Source organism: Opisthocomus hoazin, chromosome 15, assembly GCF_030867145.1.
Source record: "Opisthocomus hoazin isolate bOpiHoa1 chromosome 15, bOpiHoa1.hap1, whole genome shotgun sequence".
Lineage (NCBI taxonomy): Eukaryota > Metazoa > Chordata > Aves > Opisthocomiformes > Opisthocomidae > Opisthocomus > Opisthocomus hoazin.
The window spans coordinates 13,987,063-14,005,710 of record NC_134428.1 but is presented as its reverse complement, the minus strand read 5'-3'; the positions used below and the strand labels follow the sequence as shown (position 1 = coordinate 14,005,710).

The 18,648-nt window shown below is 45.4% G+C and overlaps 1 protein-coding gene across 4 annotated transcripts in view; it reads right to left on the bottom strand.

The window, feature by feature from the left end:
- Nucleotides 1-2,419: 2,419 nt before the first annotated feature.
- Nucleotides 2,420-18,648, bottom strand: part of LOC104336114 (syntaxin-binding protein 4) — a 47,376-nt gene continuing 31,147 nt past the window's right edge. For 2 of the 4 annotated variants that reach the window (XM_075436480.1, XM_075436482.1), the window contains 12 exons: nt 18,270-18,423; nt 16,596-16,668; nt 13,606-13,703; nt 11,084-11,180; nt 9,803-9,930; nt 9,132-9,224; nt 8,518-8,583; nt 8,233-8,421; nt 7,820-7,936; nt 6,558-6,607; nt 5,579-5,709; nt 2,420-3,383 (listed from right to left, as the gene is read on the bottom strand). In XM_075436480.1, the coding sequence (XP_075292595.1) occupies nt 2,821-3,383; nt 5,579-5,709; nt 6,558-6,607; nt 7,820-7,936; nt 8,233-8,421; nt 8,518-8,583; nt 9,132-9,224; nt 9,803-9,930; nt 11,084-11,180; nt 13,606-13,703; nt 16,596-16,668; nt 18,270-18,423 (1,759 nt within the window). In that variant the 3' untranslated portion in view covers nt 2,420-2,820. Of the gene's footprint in view, nt 3,384-4,190; nt 4,249-5,578; nt 5,710-6,557; nt 6,608-7,819; nt 7,937-8,232; nt 8,422-8,517; nt 8,584-9,131; nt 9,225-9,802; nt 9,931-11,083; nt 11,181-13,605; nt 13,704-16,595; nt 16,669-18,269; nt 18,424-18,648 lie in introns of all 4 variants that reach the window. The other 2 variants (XM_075436481.1, XM_075436484.1) reach the window with 2 other exon arrangements.

The following is an 18,648-nucleotide window of genomic DNA, read 5'->3' as shown; positions in this document are numbered from 1 at the left end:
ACTGCAGATAAACAGTGTGCTAATGGCTCTCTGCTACATTCACCTTTCAAGATAATGCCTAGGTGGCTACTTGCCCAACATTCCCTTTTCCTGCAGCTGTTAAAATGGTTAGATAGTCATATCTTGGTTTGTTGTATTTCATTAGGGAAAGAGGTCTCCCAACCTCTGACCCACCAACAGTTAAGAACTAAATTTCTGCTTTGCATAAGAACAATACAAAATAAAACCATCACATCAGTGATATTTAACCCCCAAAGCTTCCAGGTCAGCAGCTGACCACGCCAGTGTTCTTTGAATGCATGTTTATGAGTTCATACACATGCAATGTGTAACACAGTCTATTAAGTCCATTTATGGGGACTGTTTGCATTTCACCCAGTGGCTCATAAAACACTTGCCAGTTTCCATCTTACCCACTTGGGAAGATCTAATACCATGCAGGACTCATTTTCATCAGAAATACTGCTCCTTTGCCTCCTCCTTTCTATTTGATTATACTGGGAACTTCTTAGACAGATACAGAACATCTCCACAACCTTACAACCAAGCTATAATACTGCAAATAAAGATAGAATTCAGCTTTTTGCAAGAGTGCTTGACAACTCTGCATAAATAAAATGCATCCTGTTCAAATGACATATTCTGTGACTTCTCTTTCTGTGCTGTTTGTTCCTTTATGCATTTCCCTTTTTGCCTCTTGGTAGCTCTGTGAGGAGATGTCACCCTGTGACTTGCTGAGCTCTGCCTAATTCCATTTGCCTTGGAGTAAAGCATGACACAGGTTTGTTATTCTAGGTCACCGAAATCAACATCACCTCCAGGAACACAACTCTTTTCATATCTTAGCTTTCAGTGTTGCTGTGAAAAGGCAGCAGTTAGTATCAATGCTATTAACAGAGAACAGAAAGTTTTCTGTGCTTGAAGCAAAGGCAGAAGGAACGTGATAAATTCAAACAAAATAATGGAAACCAGCTAAGAAATATGACTGCTTTGGAAAGCACGCAATGCTTGATCCTTGCTCGATGCAAGCATCTCCAGTGGCTGATGGGAACCTGGAGGGTTTCTTTTCCACAGAGGCTGCCAGGAAGCTGCGAACACAGGACTATCTAGGCTTTTTAAAAGGTTAGTATCTTCACAGATCTTTCACTAGCAGACAGCTCAGGAGACACAGAATACAATGGCCCTGGGTCAGCATCTTGCTCCTTCCAGACTTTGCCATATGTTAGAGTCAATTGCACAATGTTTGTGCTTTGTCAGGCTTCGCTCAGCCAGTCCTTCACCCACTGCGATACTTTTATACAAAACCTTCTTTCCTGGGACACTGAAACACAAATCGCTTGACTATGGAAGCAGCATCACATATATTCTCTTTCAGACCACATAACTGATCCCTGCTGGGACAGGACTGGGCTGTGCCCTGCCAGCACTCAGGGAGGTGGAGTTCAATACTCATGTTTGGAGAAAATTCCACAATTCTCGGAGTTGGTAGCAAAACTCCTGTTGACTTCCACAAGATTAAAGTTTGGCCTAAATAGTTCAGTTTTCCCCTAACTTATCCCTTTTCTACTAGGTTTCTCAAGTGCCGTTGGGTGTATGTAATGACACAGTACAGCTGAAGACCTGCTACTTCCCAAAATCTTGTTAGTACCATTCTCTGGCAAGTGTGGTGAGCAGAGGCTGGAGACATCTGCCTAGGATGCAACCTCCGGCCAAATGCTTTTGAAGACATGCTGCTAGAAGCAGATTGGTATCTGCCATGCTAACCCCTGGGGAACTAGAGGTGTTTTTCCAGAGACAAGGTAGACCAAACTGGTGAGACTGGATTTTTCTTTGTGCGCCTCTTACCTGCTTCTTGCAGCTTTGCCCTGTCTATATAACACACAAGATGAGAACAAAGCCACAGGGCTAAACCCACAAATAACACCAGTATTTACTATCATTCCACTGAAATAGTGAGCACTGGGGAATAAGCTATTAACCATGGAGTATCCCAACATGAATATTTTTTTGAAAGTAACTCCTTTCTTGAAATATTCCTTGTGAATGGCGTGAAGAATCAAGTTTCCTTTTTGTAAAAGTCCTTTAACTTATATTCTGATGCATGCATTCAAAAGATTTAAATTTACCATGAGCTATGAAATTAAGTTTAACCAAAATTTCAGACTGGTTATTTATGTGACTGTAAAGTTCCACCACACAGTTACTGTTTTAGCAATGCAGTGATATTTTCAAGTACAGTAGATACTGGTGAGGGTCGTGATTTTTCCTAAGCCTTTATTTTAGGCTATAAAGGATCCACATGCTTTGAACCTCATAAAGGAGATGAAGTAATCATAACAATTCTGTGTAAAAACCAGAATGCATCTCATTTTCCTGCAGCTTCTCAATACATCTTGGTAGGAGCTGCCAAAATAAGAGGGAGGAAAAAATGGACTCAGGCAGGGTCTTTGTCTCAGAGATGCTGAACACAGCAACTGCAAGCATAACCCAGAAAGCAAACACCTTGTGAGTAGCATTTCCATTTTATTTTCCAGACCTTGTGTTCATCTCGCATCTCTACCCCATTTATTGCTATCTTGCGATACAATCTTGCATCATGTGTATCCAATGTCCAAGTGACACTGCGGGCCTTTATTGAAATAAGTTTCCTATGGCCACTCTTGAGTTCCAGGGAGTGCTTGATGTTCAGCAATACATCATCACTAGTAGCATACGGCTGGCTATCTCTGCACTCTTTCTCCAACAACTAGCTGAGAGTGCTCTCCATTTCAAGCACTGCAGCCGGGATAAGCTATACAAAAAGAATAAAAAGAGAAGTACCTATCCCAAGACAGCTAGGACTCTACAGATTAGGCTGCTTTGATTACAGTCATTAAATATACTATGGTTTTCATATGAAATACCAAAAGGAATCTGTTGGAGACTCCCGAGTCCCATGCATAAGTTCATGCTCCTCTTACTACCCAGAATACAAGCTCTAAAAGGCTGCCAGTGAAATCCAGGCCTTTGGAGCCTCTTGAGAATTTTTTTTCCTATAAAGCTGCAAAACCATGAGCAAATAGCCTTGTTATGATAACTCAGAGGTAGACGCGCAGGGGAGGTTGCTGAAAAAAGTCTTGGGTGGTTAGGAAGAATCAGTCCCGTGTTAGAAAGCTTGTTTCTAAGTCTGGTTTGCCTGGAAGCTGAAGCACCCGTGGTGTGTCCTTCCCGTCTCCTAGCACAGAAGCAGCTGTGTATGGACAGTCTCAGTCTGGAGCGCGACCAAGCCATGGGAGATTTATGTAGGCTTCTTAGGCGGTTCATTGGTTGGACTTGGTGGCTGCGGTCGATCACTCTTGCTCTGACTTGGAGGAGGGGGCCATGTGGTTTTCTGATGAAGATGGCTGAAAATGAGAAATATATTTTACATAGTTTGGGAGAAGGATACAGAGGATAACATGAAGACAGCACTGGTTATTTAGGAAAGAAAAGAGGAGGCCATGGATCTTGCATGGCTAGTGGATTGTACTGGCCATCTGTTTTGTCTGAAAATGCTTTTCATAACCTTGAAATCATGGTTTGCAAACATCTACTTTGTACCTGACTAAAAAACTGTGGTGGCAGATCTTTAGGTTGAGTTAACATGATCAGTTAAGACAGTGGTAGTAGACATTTAGGTCTCAAAGTGCCCTTTCAGCAGGTATCTTCAGGACATGGCCCTGTTAAACATAAGCCATTTAAGAGGTTTTAGGGAAAATCTTAAGATACTGAAGGTCCAAACAAAGCCATGTTGTCCTGCTCTCCTTGGCTGGGACTTCACAGCATCTTGATACCACAACATAAAGAAATGAACACATTCAGTAAGGATTTTTCCCTTACTCAGAACTCACAGTGGTCTGTAAAAATGCCAGCTAGACAAGCCGTAGAGCCATAAATTCCTATCTGGCCTGAAGGAAAAAGAACATTTTAGAAAACAAAAGAGAGGTCCAGGAATTCACACCATGCTTCACTGTGCGGGGTGGCAAGTCTCTTGCTGTCTAGGAAGGGACAGGTATTTCTCTGACATGGCCATCTGGAGGCCTCTACTAGATTATCTGGTTAAAAGCTGCCAAACAAAAATTTTGGTCAAAAAAACCCACCAACAAAACAAACAGGATTTTTTAAATACATGTATTGTCAAAATTACAGACCATGGCAGTTTTGACACCTACTCCTTGTAATTTGGGATTCCTTCAGCAGGCAGGCACTGGTCCCTGTCACATGGCAAAGCTGCAAATGTAAGCACACAGCCAAGTATAAGTGAAGGGTTAGAAAACATGCCCAATGCAAGTAGCACTGTTAGGCTATGATAATACACATTTAAATGATGCAGAAACTCTGAAAATGCTGACACACTCATATATCAGAAGTGCTTCTTAAAGGCTACAATTATTTTCCTTGTGTCTTGTGCTTTGAGACAAAGACAATGCTGGACCATGGCCATGTTTAGTTGGTGAACAGCATCAAAGAGTAAAGACTGGGCACCTAGTTGGGGCTGTACACTCGCCTGATTGTGACACGGAGGAGATCAGAAACTCTGCTTTTGCATGGAAAGAGACAAGTGGGGTCAAATAACTGCTGCCAAGAAATGTTCATGACTCATGGACTAGGCTCAGAGTCCCAGACTGGGAACATTAATGCAGACTCCCATGGAGCTAGATGCCTTTGCTCTGATTTTCTCCCATCCACAGACATGCGATGGGAAGGGAGTCTAGGCTGATTTGTATGCCAAGGAAACGGGAATTACTGTTCCCCTCTGCTCAGCCTTGCGGTAGTCATACCCAGATGGTGTAACAAACGTTTGGATCCCTGATTCAAAGCTATTGAGAAACTGGACAGGGTCCAGAAAAGGCAGCCGTAGGGCTCATAACCTGCAAGGAGAGGCTGGGGAGGGCTGAGGAAGCTGGACTTGTTTAGCCTGGCAAAGAGGAGGCTGAGAGGCAATCTCACAGCACCCACTCCTACTTCAAGGGCAATTAAAAAGATGTCGGATCCAAACTCTTCTTGGCAGGCGCAGACAATATAACTGGGGGCAGTGGCCACAGATTGCTCCTGGAGTAGTTCAGACTAGATGCTAGGAAAATCTTTTTCACAGATCATCATGCAGCACAGGAACACATTATCCAGAGAGGCTGTGGACCTCCATCTTTGGAGGGTGAAACCACAGCTGGCTAAACCCACTGGAGAGCTCATCTAGTGTGATGATCCTACCTGGAGCAGAAGATTTGACTCCTGATCTCCACAGTCTCTTTCAACCAGCGTTTCCACGATTCTGTGAAACCATCCTCCTGCCTGTTAGGTTTTTTTCCTCTGGGCCTGGCTACAAGTCACACCCTTTGACTCCTTACACTGTGAGTCTGCATTTCAGGTTGAAAGATGAGTCACATGGATACAAGTAGGGCAATTACATCTCTGTGAGCATGAGGGAATCAGATACATGTATGGGAGGCTTAACTGGTATGGCAAAAAATACATAAGGTGGTGGAAACTCTAGATAACATCAACAGACATCCTTGAGACTTGTTTAGATTCAGATTTATCCAGTTAATTTAATGCTTACCATCCTTGTTGGAGAGGATTTGAGCTAACAGTTCTTTAGCTTCTGATAGCAAAAGGTCAATAAGATCTGAAGATGGAAGAGATGTATCTGAGACTGCGTCTGTTTTATCCTCTTCTGTTTCACTGTTGAGTCTTACAAATATGGAAAGTGCCATCAATACTTCTATCATAGAATGGTCATTGAAAATCCTGACCAGCTGCTCATGAAGGATATTCTACGTGAATTCTGTATATTCAGGGAGGATTTAATCTCTGTTGCTTAGCAGTGCAGGAGATTTAGGCATACTTGCATCATTGTGTTACAGATATCAATGCATTTTTCAGAATTTCTCAAAAATATTTTTCCTTCCTTGTATTAGATGTAACCATCTTGGAAACTTAAAAATTGTTTTCAGTCATTCTTAAAAACTTTTTTAAAGGGGCTGGTCATTATCAATGGGACAGTGAGCTTTCAACAATTTAATAAATTAAAAACACACATAAAGTTGTGATACATTTTTTTCAAAGTGATAGGAGATAAGTTCAGGTTGAAGGAGAGTCCAGAAGCCTGAACTCTTTTTCTGCAACCAGTCATCTAGTTAAGAGTCACACTAGCTCTTTGCTTACACTCTATCAGTTTCTGTAACTGCTGATAAAAAAGGCCATGATCCTAAAGACAAAAACTGATGTATGTTTGGAAAAGCAGGCTGGTCAAAACTCTGCTTCTTTGAAACAACCTGCTTAGAGTTTCTGCTAACAAGATCAACTTAGCCAGAGTGTTTCACCTACTCACTCCCCAAAAAAGCCTGAATGGAGGCCAACCCCCCCAAGCACCAATCCACCAGCAGCCTCCAGATCATCTTTCCCTAGTGGTTTAATTTCCAAAGTGACAGTATGTTTAGAAACTCTGGGTAAGTTCCATGTGTATCACCTTCCCCTGAGAAAGGTCAGAAAAGGACATTTCATGTCCCTGTTCAAGATTCCCAGAAGTCACCTCCTACCTTTTCTCATCTGGTAAATGACTGGGTGTGCTCAGGACCTTGTGGACATTCTGCCATGCAAGAAAAGAAAAAAAAAAGGTTTCAAACTTGTAGGAATGAATAATTCCTGAGAACAAACCCCATGGGATTTTCCTGCTGATCAGATTTAATGTGACATTAATCAGCTTCTGCTTATTCATTGCCCTTGAAGCGAATATCTCAAGGCCTTTTGCAACTCAAGCAAACATTCACAGCCTATGCAAATATACAGACACATTTAAATTATGCATTTTAATACCAACACTAAAATATATGAAATGCAACATAAAAATACTCTTCCAAAAACAATTTTGCAGGCTACGTTTCAGCGAGCCTTGATCATCGCTACTAGCAGTCCCTGGTTTCTGGACTGTACCTGCACGTGTAAGCTCTCATTACTGTGCATGGTTAGTGAATTCTCAAACACTGATGAGGGATGTATAAAAAAGGAAGAAATTTTACCCCAGTGGTCAAAATCCTGTGATGTTTGACCCTGAGGCCAAGTCAAACCCATTTCCAAAGTCCGGCCCCAAACCACACAGCATCAGCACGTAGTACTGCAGGTCTAGAGGCATTTTAGTTCTTCTTTCTCTGAAGCAGAGGACACAGCATCTATGCTTCCTTTCACTCTACTGTTTCCTATTGATTACAAGAGCTCTTGGGACAGGCTACTGATAGCTGTAGCAGATATACTGAATATAGTGATCCCATGCTGGCCAGTTTACTAATTAAACAAGCTTGCATTCCCAATACGGGTAGTGAAGTGGAAGAATAGTCTATTAAAAGACTAAAGCAATCACGTGTGCGATTTTGCAGGAAATCTGGGGGAAGAAAAGCACTGGAAGAGCAAAATCACTCTTCGAATTCACATTTGTTGTGTAGAGAACCAAGCATCCAGTGATACAAAGGGAAGGTTAAACGCATGATTTCGACCATCATGTTCAACAGAGTTCCTGGAGCAGCTTCAGCCGGAGCACTGTGGGGGAACCGGTGAGCCAGGGACAGGAGAGCCACCAGGCAAAACCTGCACCACAATGTTTACATAGCCCAAAGGTATATGAGTATATATGAATTCATTCCCTAGTTTCTCTTAACCAATAGACAGGGCCTTTTTAGGGTGAGAGAGAATTAAAAAAACCCCGCTCTTGCTTATGGAGCAGGAAGTTATTTGGACTTGCAAAATCACTCATAGGGTAAGAGGCCACAATGATGCCACCAGCACCGGGGGCAGTTCAGCACTTCACCTGCACAAACAGGAGCAGTTTCCTATTGCAGATCTCCAGGCGCTTCCGTGAGACTTCTGACTTTCGTAACTGGCCATCAGCCAGGGACAACTGTCTTCTCAGTTCCAGAATGTCCTCCTGAGACAGGGCCAGAGGAAAAAGAGAAAGATGATGATGACACTCCAGTCTTGGCTTTTGGAAACATCAACTTATGACATTTGCTACAAACAGAAAACTACAGTTCTTTTGGAACGGACAGCAGAAATTATACAGATTATAACATGGACCTAGAGACCATGCTGGCCTGTGGGCTTACACAACAAATGAAGTATGTGCTATGTTCATTTTCTCCTTTGTAAATAGAAGGGGGGGAACCCACAGAAGAAGGATCAGGAGGGTTGTGGGTTTTTTCCCAGGCTGCGGGGCTGCATTACCTCTATTTCAGAGACGTGTTTTGCTTTCTTCCCCACCAACTGCATCTTCAGTTCTGCAATTTCAGCTTCCAGTAAGTGGATCACTTCCTCGTAGTCCTGCTCCGCGCTGTGAGCCTGTCTCTGTACGACCTCTGCCATCTGCAGCTTGCTGTGCAGCGTCTGGTTCTCGGAGAGGAAGCCCAGGGCTTTCTGGAAGCAGTGAGAAGTTCTGGTGAATGCACCACATCCCCCTCAGCCGCCAACCACCAAAAGCACCCCAAGGCCCCCAGCAATCTCTTCACTAACCTGGTTCAGTCTCTGAAGCTCATCTTCCATTGACTTCTTGCTGATCTCCACCTCTTTCAGCAGAGACTAGGGAAAATATTTTCACCGGATTAGAAGGAAGAAGCAATAGACATTCTCTAGATACCCTGGTCTTGTAGTCCCTACCCACCAGAATAATATGTTACAGAAGCAGATGCAGACACTCTCCCCCACCACTGTGTTTTTTGGGCTGCGACCTGCATGCCTGCAGAAATCCACCTGGACACAGCCATGGTGCTAACAGCCGTGCTGGCAATCAGCAGCTAGGTCAGGATGGGAGGACAGGTGGTGCTTCTGTTATTCATGGACTTGAATTATTTGTGAGATACATTTTTGTACTTTTAAATATATTTACTCGCTGTTAAAAAGTGACTGCATGCTTTCAGTACAAAAAAGTTTTCATTTGAGGTTGAGAGCAAGAAAGAGGCAATTAAGTAGAGCCGAGGGTGAGAGTCTTCTTTGTAAGGAGGAATGCACAGAATGCAAACTGGTGACTTCTTAAAAGGGACAGGCTGCACCATTACCCTCGCGTACGACTACAGCAAGCTACAGCAGAAGGCACCAGCCAAGAAATCTGCTCAGAGGGGAACCTCCACCTTTAGCCTTCGGACTTCTTGCCGCAGATCCACCATTTCCAGCTGCAGCTGCTCCAGCTCCTCATTGCCATTACAGCTGAGGGCGTCGAAGGTCTGCAAGGCAGAGGGACAGACAGCATCATGCACCACTCACGCTTTACCAAATGCATGGGGCTATACGGCAGGCATATTTTTTTTCCATATCCAGAATAACAATGCATCAAAATCACTTTGAAAAGGAGTCAGCATTTTTATGGAACAGATCAAAAGGCATATTAAATAATTCAACTGCAGCTTTTCTTTCACCCCAAGGGATTTCACTCACTGATCCCTGACGTAGCTGGACTAGCTGTGCTACAGTGAATTTTCATTTTGTGAACAAGGTGAAATTAGTTGGAATTGATTAATTATGGGTAGTTTTCCTCCTGCATTACTTCCTTCCCGTCACTTTCCTCCAGGCTACTTCCTTCATATCATCCCATAGGTATTGTTATTTCCTTATTAGTAATGAGAAGTTTGAGGTCTTTTATAGAATTTCCTATAATCAAAATGCTTAATGGATAGTTTTGCTTTCTCTTGATAACTCTAGAACAACCAGAAAATGGTAATTTAGCTTTTCCTGTCTCAGAATTTCATGGATTTTATGTAAAAGATTCATGGATTCAATGTAGAAGAGCATTGGATTGACTGACCGGAGAGTGAAAAGCCGATGTATCCAGCAAACTGGCCACTTCGTGCTGCGTGAAGAGCATGGAGCTGGAATCCAGACCTGCCTCGTCCAGCTCCTCCTGCATCAGATCCCTGAGTGCTTGGAGAAGATCTACGAGAAATAATTGATTTTTAACAGGCTAACAGAGGAAAGCGCCTTGTGTTAGCCGCTGATTTTGGGGACATCCACTGACTGCCAAGCAGGGCAGGCTTGGAGATGCCAGACAGTCTTCTCTAACATTCGTCTGTTCTATGGCAATCTCATCAAGCTTAAATAATTTATTGACAGTCTTTATCAGGCTCTTGTTTCTTACACAATGGAAAAAAATTAAACTTTTAAAAAACAAATAGGCCCAGATATTTTCACAGTGGAGTTTTCTCAGTTGTGGTTCTCAGAATTTTAAAATTTTAAACCAAAACCACATTTCTCTGACAAAAGGCACCCACCTGCCTGCTGGCATTTCTCATGTTGCTGATTTAAACAAAAAGAACAACTCAGTGACTTCAGCACTTAGAAAAGGTGTTAAATTGACAAGTCAGAAAATCCAGATTAATTTTGCTTTCAGATGTGGAGGAAAGCACAGCGCAAGGGGCCGTGTGTGACAGATGGGAGCTGGTACAGCGGATGGGAGGCGACACCAGGTCCCAGACCCTCCAGTCCCCAGCCCGGGGCAGCAGCAGGAACCTGAGCCTATACTACAAGACCAGCATCTTCGTTGCCAGCACATTTGCCTAATCATCCTTATTTCATACCCCTAATCATCCTTATTTCTATTGCCGCAAACTACGAAGCTGGTCACTCTTAGGAGAGGCGCACGTTTCTGTATCCCATCACTCACTCTGCACAAAAACATCCGTACAAGAGACATTGTGCTTTGCAAGCCTATTCTGTCTGGTGGAGACATTGGTGACAGCTTTGAATTTAAGTAAAAAACTTCTGGGGAGCAGACCCTGTGAGTCAGATACGCTCTGGCAGGTCACAGAAAGCAGAGCAGACTTATTTCTGTGTTCTCTGGCCAGCTCTTGCTAGGTGAGCTGGGATTTAAGGATAGTGAGCCCTTGCACCAACTCTCTTCTATTCTCGTTTTACTTATGCCTCTACCAAACACGTTTTGTATTTGCGACTTTTCTTAACTGTTTTGAGGCTACATCAATATGCAGACAGGTGTCTTACCTGCCACCTTTCAGCAAATGCCTCTCCTTTCTCAGCCTCCAGCAAAACTACCCAAAATTAAAAGGCCCCTCACGCAGGGCTGCCAGCTCACCTCCGTAGGCCACTGTCCCCTGCGAGTCTGTGGTCAAGCTTTGCCGTAACTGCCTCTTCTTCTCCTCAGTCACATCCAGACCAAGATACTGCAGAACCTTGAGCAGAAACAATGAGCCTTTAAAAAGAAGAATACTGGAAAAGCAAGTCTTTGAAGTAATTGCTGGGTTTTCTCCCAGAAGCGACTCTCCAGGCAGCATCTCCCCAAAGGAGCAGGCTTGGGCTGGATTTCCAGTCTTTCCTTTCCTACACGTGTACAGAAATGTCTGTTCCTGAAGACAGGGACATGTTCACATCCCTCCAAGAACATTTTATACAGATTGCAAGCAGATTTGCGGCTATGACAAACTGTCAGGAGCTTCATAAAAAGCCAGTGGAGCTGTAGCAAGGCCCAGCTGCCAAGAGCTCAGCCTCCCCCCTTTCTCTTACTGCTCGGGAATTGTGTTTGGAACAGAGAAGATAAAAGCTATTCACAGAGTATTTCCCATGGCAACAGAAGACATTCAAACATTTTACTTCTTCGTTGCATCTTTTGCTCTCTTATTACGCCTGATGCCTTGTCTTCTATTGACATTTCTGAATTCAACACCAGGGCACCGCACAGAAGCAGATAAACATGTGCAAACCCCACTTTGCTGCTGGTGGCAGCACGTAAAAACTTTTAAAAGACAAAGTCAAGCTCAGCAGACTCTGGGAAAGAGCCTGAGTTAAACACTCCCCTGTCCCAGGCTATACCCGCAGCTCCTGCTCATGCATGTACAACACCTCCCGTATGGTGCCCTGGAAGGTGGCTGAAGACAAGTCCTTGCTCGCGTTTCTGTCACCAACAAGTCCATGGGACCTGTCTGCTCTCATGTGCTGCTTGCGAGACCCATTTGAGTCCCACCTTTCGCTTCTCTGCCCACCAACCCTGCACAAGGCTGTGTTGCTGGCTCCTGGGCTTCAGGATGCCCTGGTCCTCAGTGTGCTGATGTTGGCATCTGGCTTGGGCCACCCCAAAACCATCTCAGATTTGTGCCAGTTGGTGTGCATCTCCTGACCCCGGCACTGCTGCAGCTGCCTGCTCGTAACACTGGCTGTTAAAAAGGAAAGCCAAGAGTCCCCACTCTTCCCACCAAAGAGGAGCCGCTGTTAAATCTATGACGAGCAGAGGTCGCTGCGAAAATGCAATCCCAAATCCTGCTTTAGGAGAATTATGTAGGCTTAGAAGAAAAGTTCCTGCTTGCGTGGCGAGAGCAGCAGAAGGGCGAGGCTGGCTCTGCCGTCGGGTGGCAGCAGATGCTCGTCACATCGGGTCCTCCTTGGCCTTCTGGGCCCTGCAGAAGGGGCTGCCTTCCCACGCCCCCTCAAATGCCAGCAGTACCCGGGAGGCGGGGGACGGACAGGCACCCCAAAACCAGACTGGGGGTACGGCCCCCTAGCGGCATTCTGCCTCTCACCAGGGTCTCGGTGAGCAAACGGGCAGCTCCGCTCCCTGCCCTTTGATGGTGCCCTTGGAATATGTTTTCCATAAAATGCTGAAAGGAGCAGCGGTTGTGGCTGGATCCTCGGTGAGATTATCTCGTATTTCAGCCTTCTCTTGCCCACACCGGGTTGCCTGAGGTCACCCCAGCAGCGACAGCAGCACTGGAAAGTTTGGAGGGCAGCTGCCTGTGCCAATACCCCTGAGTCAAATGCATTATGTCCAAGGGAGGTGCAGCTGCCAGGAGGAGACTTCTGGAGCTCCTCAGAGCATTGAGAAATAGCCAAGATGAGCCAAGGTGTGTTTAAATGCCTCTTTGGACACAATCGGGATGTTTCACTATGCCCTCTTCTCCCTTGTCAGCTTTAGAGGCTGGACCCAGCCTCTAGCAAACTTGACTGAAGAGTTGAGGCCTTTTTGTTCCTTTTCCCCAGAGTCTTGGTAATAAATACTGGTAGCTGTCTTTTATGCCTCTGTCTCAAAAATCAGATTAATTAATTGTAGCACATGAACAGTGTGATGTTAATAAGGAAAGCGATGTTCTGAGCACCGCAACTGGGTCTGCAGTCCACATCACCTGGGCTACTGCTCTTCCCAAAGCAGCCTGGTCAGCATCCTGGAGAGGTGAAGGGGATATGAGTTGGAGCAGGCTGTTTGGCAGAGGATGGTGTACGTGTAGATTAGAGCACTGATCAAGTGCTACAGCTTTATTCTGTGCAAACAGGTAGGCTGGTTCTCCTAGACTACTTCTATTCAGGCTTGCATTTTTTAATCCCTCAAAAAAAAGGAGTGACATAGTGACCCCCATGCTAGTGCCTGGCCCAGTCCTCATGTGCCTGGGGGCAACATTGGTGCAAAAATCAAAGCTGAAAGGTCTCGATCAGTTCTTTCACAGAAAAGCAATACAAGGAGAACAGTCACATAAGCTTATTTTGCTTGCCAGTAATGTGGCAGCTGGAAGCAAGAAGGTATCACGCTCGTGTACTATTTTCTGCATAGTGCACCTTGGGAGAGGATTGAGAGGAGACCTTGCTTTGGGGAGAGGGACCCGTTCCACGTACCAGGTCCAGTTTCCCATCCTTGAGCCGGATATGGGGATCCAGTGCTACTTTTGGTTTGGTGCCTGAAGCTGCTTTATGATTAGATGCTGAAATGGGTGCTGAAAAACAAACAAACAAAGAAAAGGTTAATGGAAGAGCACCTGGGTAGAGGAAAGAGGTGCCTGCAAAGCAAAATTCAGAACTCTTGTTGCATGAAATATAGTGTGTGTGCAGCAGACCAAAATCAAAGACCAGGATTTACCAAATCCGGTCCTGGAAGGCTGAACTAGGCCACTGTTGAAAAGCTTTGATACTGGGGCAAACGCTTACTGAAACTGGGTTTCTGCATGGTTTAAAATGGGATGTTTCACCCCAGGACTGCAAAAATAGCATTTTGGAAATTTCCAATCACAAATTTTAGTGGAGTCTTGGGGTCTGTAGTTATGGTGATCTGTGAAAAAAAAAACCCAACTAAAATCTGCCTGGTTCTTGTCTTCTGTAACTGACAAAGCAAAACTGAAACCCAACATTTTATAAAATGCAGCCTTGACTTTCAGAACATCCATAGAAAAGGGAATCAAGGGATAAAAAGGCGATGTGGAAAAACACCAGTTCAAGACTTTTTACCTCCCTAAGACTGCAAAAAGCCTTGAACCCTTTTCCCTCAGTTGGGCAGGCAGGGGTTTTTTGTGCAGAAGGAGCCACATGTATTGCAAGGCAGACACAGAGGGAGAAAGGCAGAAATGGCAGCTGCTTTTCTGGTGAAAAGCTGTCATGAGAACAGAAGAGCCAGCTGCTGAGAGCTGGCTCATCATTACTGGCACTGCCTTCACAGCTGAAACGATAGAGAGTGCAAACCCTGCTGCCATGCCCTGCCACTCGTGCTCCTCCATCCCTGGAGGGAACCCCGCCTTTTCCATTACGATTAACCCTCCTCCATAAGAAACGGTGACACTCCCTGGGAAAAGGGCTGCAGAAGGCGTTACCCAGTCAGAGGCTCCCTGCCAGATTCCAGAAAGGTGAAGGACTGCTGTGCCTGCAGCCCTGCTGCCTGCCTGCCCTTCTGCCTGCCCCTGCTCCCCCTCAAGCTGTCAGCCCAGGTCGGTGACAAAACTCCTTCTCGTGCCAGTAGCACAGGATTTTCCCAGGGAGTAATTTCTTTCATCTGCCTGGGATTTGCTTAACACCACGGGAAGCTCTGTCTTGCTGAGTAACCCCACTTCTCCTGAACCTCTCCAGCACTTCTCATCGCATCCTCCTTGACCGTCGGGGCAGAGACCAAGCTCAAGGAGAAAGCAGTGAGAAGTAGCAGAGGTGCTGCACAAGTGTAATCCTTCTAATCCGGGTATTCATCCGCTCTGCTAACGCCAGCAGCTGGGAAGCAGCAAGAGGTAATAAATGGTTTTGCTGGATCGTCCACCAACACTTTACTCTCCAGGTTCAAGGGCAGAGCTGTTACCCTTCGATGCATGGCTAATCAGGATTAGCTCCATGTGGCTTTGCTGTCAGCTCTGGGCACGGAGACATCCAGGGCATCCATCAGGCACCCCAAGAGAGGCAGTCACTGGCCCAGGCTCCAAGCCTGGCTGCTGCCCTTTCGAAGCCAGTTGTCCGTTTTCATGGATGACAACACTGACACAAAGCCTCCTCAGCATTTCACATTAAAAAAACTGTGTCATAAAATCCCCTAGCTAAGTCGGGAAGTGATTAGGTCATTGCTATTTGCTGGATTGTGTACATGACCCAGGGCTTTGCTCCTTGTCACCAGGAGCTCTGGCTGTCAGTGGTGGCCACCTAAAAGCCTACCTGAAATCAAGGCTGCAGGATGCTCAGGGCAGGGAGGACAGAGCCATGGGCAATCCCTGTCCCAGGGTCTCTGCGGTGCAAAGCATGGAAGACGAAGGCTGAAGCCTGCTGAGTTTGCCCAAGGTGAGACAGGCATCCCTGGGAGCAGAGCACTGACGCACACCCAGCCCTGCACCGTCTGGTCCCTGTCTCTCCCATTAATCCCAGGTATAGACTAAACACAGTTTACCTTGCAATGCTTGCTCTTAGCCTTCCAGATGGAAATTACAACATGCCACAGGAATTTGCAAGTGGGATCATTTTCTCGGCAGCACATGGGAAGGAAGGGCCTGCTGACTGGTGGCTGCAAGAATGATGGACTGTGCTTGCTAGGGACTCACCAGGGAAAACCCATTTTTCCTCTGGACAGAATTAACCTGCATATCACAGGGATACATGGTATTGTGCTGGAGGTCATCTCCCTAGACACTGGATCATGGGGGTTATTGAGGTTTCCTGGGATACTTAAGGGACCTGTGAAGCTGCAGGGTGATTTGACTTCACCCCCCATTGTTTCTGTCCTATCAGCTGAACAGGGTAGGTCTCTCCCACAGAAGTTAAGAGCTCGGTACGCGACTCATATCATGGAGAGAAAGCACAGCATGGAAAAACAAGCAAAAGATGAAGCTTGGCTGTAGAGAGAAATGTGACTTAATCACATCTATAAGCAATTTCCCAGTTTGACCAACTGAGGGCAACCTTAATGCCTGTATAATGCCGAAGGTTGCTGTGTACATTACAACTATCACTGACTTTTTTTTTTCATACTGTGACTCCGAGGACCACCCATTCCCATCAGAAGGGAACGTGGCCTGCAGTGGGACCAGATGGATGCAAGTCTGGCTTGACCTTTGCACGTGGACAAGGACAGTGCTGCAAGGGAACCAGAGACTGAGAATGGAAGAAGTTGTCGTCTTCTATTTCCAGTTCTCTGCATGCCTTAGTAAAGAATTTTGCTACTATGGACAAACATGGACATAATTACTATCTGTTGAGTAGCTGCTACCTTCCTTCTCTCCTAGTGGGCTGAGTCTCATTATCACCCCAATAGATTCCAGTACAGCAGTATAAACACCGATCAAAATTAATGTCATCATCCTCGGCACCCAGAAGCCAAGGCTGTGCTTATCACCCACACAAAGAAAATGATTTAGCAGGACTCTTACCTGAAACAGTAAGCTCTGGTGGGCAAATGTCTGGTGACAAAGAAGGCACAGGAAAATGATTTTCATGTCTATTCTAAAAAAGGAGACAAAATGTCACAGAAAATTGCTAAGCAGAATCTGTTGGTGTAAAGAGCAGAAGACAGAGAAGTTAAAGAGAGAGCAACCTATCTGGCCCATAAAGAGCAAAGGTGCCATGTACACCTCTTGTGCAGATGGGCCAAAAGAGACTCCAGGGGTTCCTCTAGGTGCACTTGACACAGGCACGTTCCTGAGCCATCTCAAAATCTCTGGTCACACACAGAAAACTGAGTTTGTCATTACTGTAATTGAGAGCTGAGGATGAATTTGACCTTGCATGCCTTCTCCATAGAGGTTCTCCCTGAAGCTCTGCATCCAACACATCAGTGAGGTCCTGATTCTGACCACAGCCAGTTGTGTTATTTACCCAAAACACGTAATTATCACAGTGAGCGCAACAGGAAGCCAAGACCAGTGCCTTCTCTTAATTGCCTGGTCATGGCTGAAAGCACAAGAGGGAAAAATAGAATCACAGGGTGGATATGCTGAGCACCACTGAGATGGGAACTTAGATGCAGAGAGGGGCGGAGGACTGGTGCCGAGGACATACAGACAGGTAGCACAGGTGCCTGAGCACGCTTTTCCTAGCATGGAAGCCCAGACCTCATCAGAAGTTCTATCTTTTAGCAACAAAATGAGGAAAAGAGCAATGTAATTCCAGCCGGCAGTGTGATTTCATGTAGGTGCACAACATTACACAAGCACACCTTCTGCTGGATGGTGAAGGATCTAACTGTACTGCTCAGCTATATGTATATGGGCTAAGGCTGACTTTCATATGCGTGTCTCCAGCCTCGTACACCCAAATGCAACATGTATGTGGCATTCATGCAAGTCCATGTTTCCACAGGGTCTGGAAAGAAACATCTTTTGTGAATGATGCTTGTACAAAAGGAACCTCCAAGCCAGCCTTTTCTAGAGGAAGTTTATGTGGAAGAGGGCAGAAGATACACTCAGCATTGCACCAGTCCAGGAAAGGAGTGACAAATGCACATCCAGCCATGGGCCTAAATTATCGTGAGGTGGTGTGATTAAATCCTGTCTCACCACATACTGCTCCAAGCCCTTGTCTCTGTGAACACAACATTGAGCTAGGCTTCACAGGAAGAATGAGCCTGGCTTATCATTAGGCTAGTGAAGAACAGAAATGGGCTGCTTAGGAATGCTGTGGATTCATCCTCATGAGCGGTCTTTAAGAACAAAGAGTTGTTCTGCCTTTGGGTAGGAGACTAGATCAAACTGACTCCTGAGATCCCTTCCAGCCCTATGACTGGCACTGAATGAGGTGCAGGTTGCTATCCACAGAAGGGTTTTGGTTTTTTAAAACCTGAGACTTCTGAAACGGGTCTGAATGCAGGCCCTGGAGATGAAACTCCTCTCATTACCTCCCAGCTCCTTCGCCATCTCAAACCCAAGACAGAATAAACAATATTTCAGGTTTCAAATACCTGGCTGTAAAACCAAGATACATACATCATCATTGCAGACTTTCCACTGTCCAGAAAGACTATCATGGAGTCCCTGAAGAAGAGTTTTCTGATCAAAGAAAGATCATAGGATCAATGTCTGTGGTCTTAGATGTGAACTTCAACTTACCTCTGGGGACCTCACATGGACCTTCAGTCTGCAGGAACTCAGACCGTTTCCCACAGCCTTTGGAGGTGGTGACGAGACATTGTTATGAACCGATAGTCCAGGATGTAACCGTCCTCTTCCAGGAATGAAGGCCACTTCTGTGTTTCCCTCGTGTCTTAAACAACAAATACAGAACATTTTATTAACAAAAAAAGAGCACAACTTAAATTTGCAGAACTTCCACGCCCACAGTTTTCTCTGTGATAATCTCACTTAAGCCCATATAGCCTGCACCAGTGCAGCTGTATCTGCACCAGCTGGGTTGCTTGTTTGAACTTCAGTTCTCTTGCAGAACTCTGCTGGGCAGTGATACAGCATATTCATGAGGACCAGAAATTTG